Source organism: Berghia stephanieae, chromosome 6, assembly GCF_034508935.2.
Source record: "Berghia stephanieae isolate SIO BIC M18660-M18661 chromosome 6, UCSD_Bste_1.3, whole genome shotgun sequence".
NCBI lineage: Eukaryota > Metazoa > Mollusca > Gastropoda > Nudibranchia > Aeolidiidae > Berghia > Berghia stephanieae.
The window spans coordinates 45,917,773-45,920,272 of record NC_088365.1 but is presented as its reverse complement, the minus strand read 5'-3'; the positions used below and the strand labels follow the sequence as shown (position 1 = coordinate 45,920,272).

At 37.7% G+C, this 2,500-nt stretch overlaps 1 protein-coding gene across 4 annotated transcripts in view; it reads right to left on the bottom strand.

The window, feature by feature from the left end:
- Positions 1-2,500, bottom strand: part of LOC144975121 (uncharacterized) — a 34,539-nt gene that overhangs the window by 18,165 nt on the left and 13,874 nt on the right. For all 4 annotated transcript variants that reach the window (XM_078918875.1, XM_078918879.1, XM_078918877.1 and 1 more), the window contains exons 7-8: positions 1,957-2,046; positions 1,588-1,695 (exon numbers count right to left, since the gene is read on the bottom strand). In XM_078918875.1, coding sequence (XP_078775001.1) covers positions 1,588-1,695; positions 1,957-2,046 — 198 coding nt within the window. The remainder of the gene's footprint in view (positions 1-1,587; positions 1,696-1,956; positions 2,047-2,500) is intronic.

Sequence of the window (2,500 nt, the reverse complement as noted above, 5' to 3'; positions counted from 1 at the left end):
TTTATTCATCAAAAAAAAAATAGAAATTCGTTTACAGACGTGGCATGCATGAAAATGTATAAACACAAAGTTGAGAATCTATGGCGACAATGTATTCATATTATATAATATATGCAAATGCACAAAAATGTAAAATTATACAACCAAAAATGTTGACATTTCAAAGAAAATAATTGAACGAAATGTAACGTTCATCCGACCTACTAATCAACTCACTTTGTACCTACCAACCTACCGAAATAAAAAAAAATAAAAAAATTCCATTTATTCATCCCATAGGGGAAATTTGTCTCTAGGGTCAGACACACTATAGTCATCTGGAACAACTACAAAAGACGTCAAACTTCTACGTCATCATGGCACGAGACCGAAGGGATAGAGCTCAGGTGGTCGCTGGTTCGAATAAGTAAGTAAGTAAGTCTCTAGGGTCAGCGGCGGGTGATCGAACTCAGTACCTTTCGGGTACGAAGCAAAAAAAAAAAAAACCCCGCTGAGCCACGTTACCGTTAATGTGATACTAAGCTGCAAGACGTTGCGGACTAAAAAAAAAAAAAAAGAAGTAATGAACAAAAATGAATAACACAGCTTCTACTAAGATTTAAAACAAATTTATTATACATTGCCAATTAGATTATCATCGATGAGGAGTTTTATGACCCGTGCGATGACCCGTAATTACAGGCAACGAATACGTAAATAGCAATGATTATTATTTAAAGTATACCTAGGTAGTAAAAGGCACTTTCGTTTTTTTTCCTTGGGCAAGATTATTAACCCCAAATTTGCTCACTTTGGACAACATGGGTGATTCCTGTTGACATCAGACAGTTTGTTTGATGAATTATCTATATTCCTTGGTGGAATGCCCAGCAGGTGACGATATCTTATGATGTCGGGCGGAAGGGCATAATTATTTATTTATCACCTTGGTAAAATCTCACAAATCTGGGATCTCGCAGGGTTTTTCAACAAGTCCCAGGTTTGAGAGTTTTTGCCAAGTGAGGGTCATCTAAATCAATTGATATTTGAAGGTTGAGTTTTTTTTGTCAAAATCTTTAAATACCTGTTTTTCCAGATTATGGCGGTTAATACAGATGTCATAGCCTTTCCTCGACATGCACTTATTTGCAGGTCTGACAACCGAATTTATTCTGGGTTCATTGTTGTAATACGCTTCAACAGTCGTAACGTCACTTCCCTTGTAAAGACGCATGGTAACTTAGTAACTGGCTCTAAACTATCGGAACAATGGCGGACGCCCTTATGATATATTTCTCGGACGAGCATAAACGCGTATCCAGAGGGGAAAACAACATTATAAATCTGATCATATTTTGACTTTTACACATTCTGATCAGAAGACATATGAAAAGTTCTAGCCAGCTTGAAGAATAAAAAGTACCGATTTTCTTTGTTTAGAACCATGATGGCCGCTGTTGCTGGGGACGTGACATCAGACTATTGAATCCAATTGAAATCTCAAGAAATGACGCAAAATATGGTCCATTACAATGGTAAACTAGGCCCATATTTTCGTTCGGATGTCAGACCTGTATATATTTCACGTCGGCTTTCATTCATACCTACCTCATCTTGTAGGTTGGCATTGGCGTTTGCGTGAAGTAGTGCCAATAACGTGTCATACACTGGAAGTCTGCAATGTGTAACGGCATAGTGTATGGCACCACAGCCATGCTGGAAACGACAAGAATATAAATATAGGCTGAATGAATGAATGAATGAATGAATGAATGAATGAATGAATAAATGAATAAAGAAAGTGGTGGGGAGGGCGCGGGGGGGGGGGGGGGCTTTAGTGGTTTATAATGAGAGGAGAGACCGCGTTAATCAAACACACATGCCCACAGACCACAGACTGTCAACTCACATACACACAAAACACAATCACAAACGTATAGATATACGATAATAATAAAATATTATTATCAAATTTACCTTGTTTAAAAAGTTTGGACTTCCACCTATTTCTAGGCATTTCCGTAATTTCACCTCGTTGCTCTCTAATACCGCTTCAATAATGTAGGGCTGAAAAAGAATAAACAGATTATACTGCCTTACTCTGGAAAAACTCATATTTAAAAAATTTGGCCAGAAAACTCGTCCTTCAAATATCCATCGATTAAAATTACACCTATCTCGGCAAAAAAAATCTCTCAATCCTGGGACCTCGCGAATCGCAGGTTTGAGAGCTTTTTGCCACGACGATTGTTATTTAAATCGATGGATATTTGAAGAACGAGTTTTCCAGCCAAATTTTTAAATATTAGTTTTTCCGGCGTACGGCAGGCAGGATAGATGAAGCAATGATGCAGGGGCGGATAAGGACTGGATTTCCATTTTCTACACTGCCCGAGCCCTGCTTTTAACAGATTACAAATTATAAATTCATGAGAGCGACTGACTGTTTGTATTATAATCGATATATACTTATATGCAGGTTTGTTAACCCCAAATTGTTATGGGCTCGTTGTTTTAATGG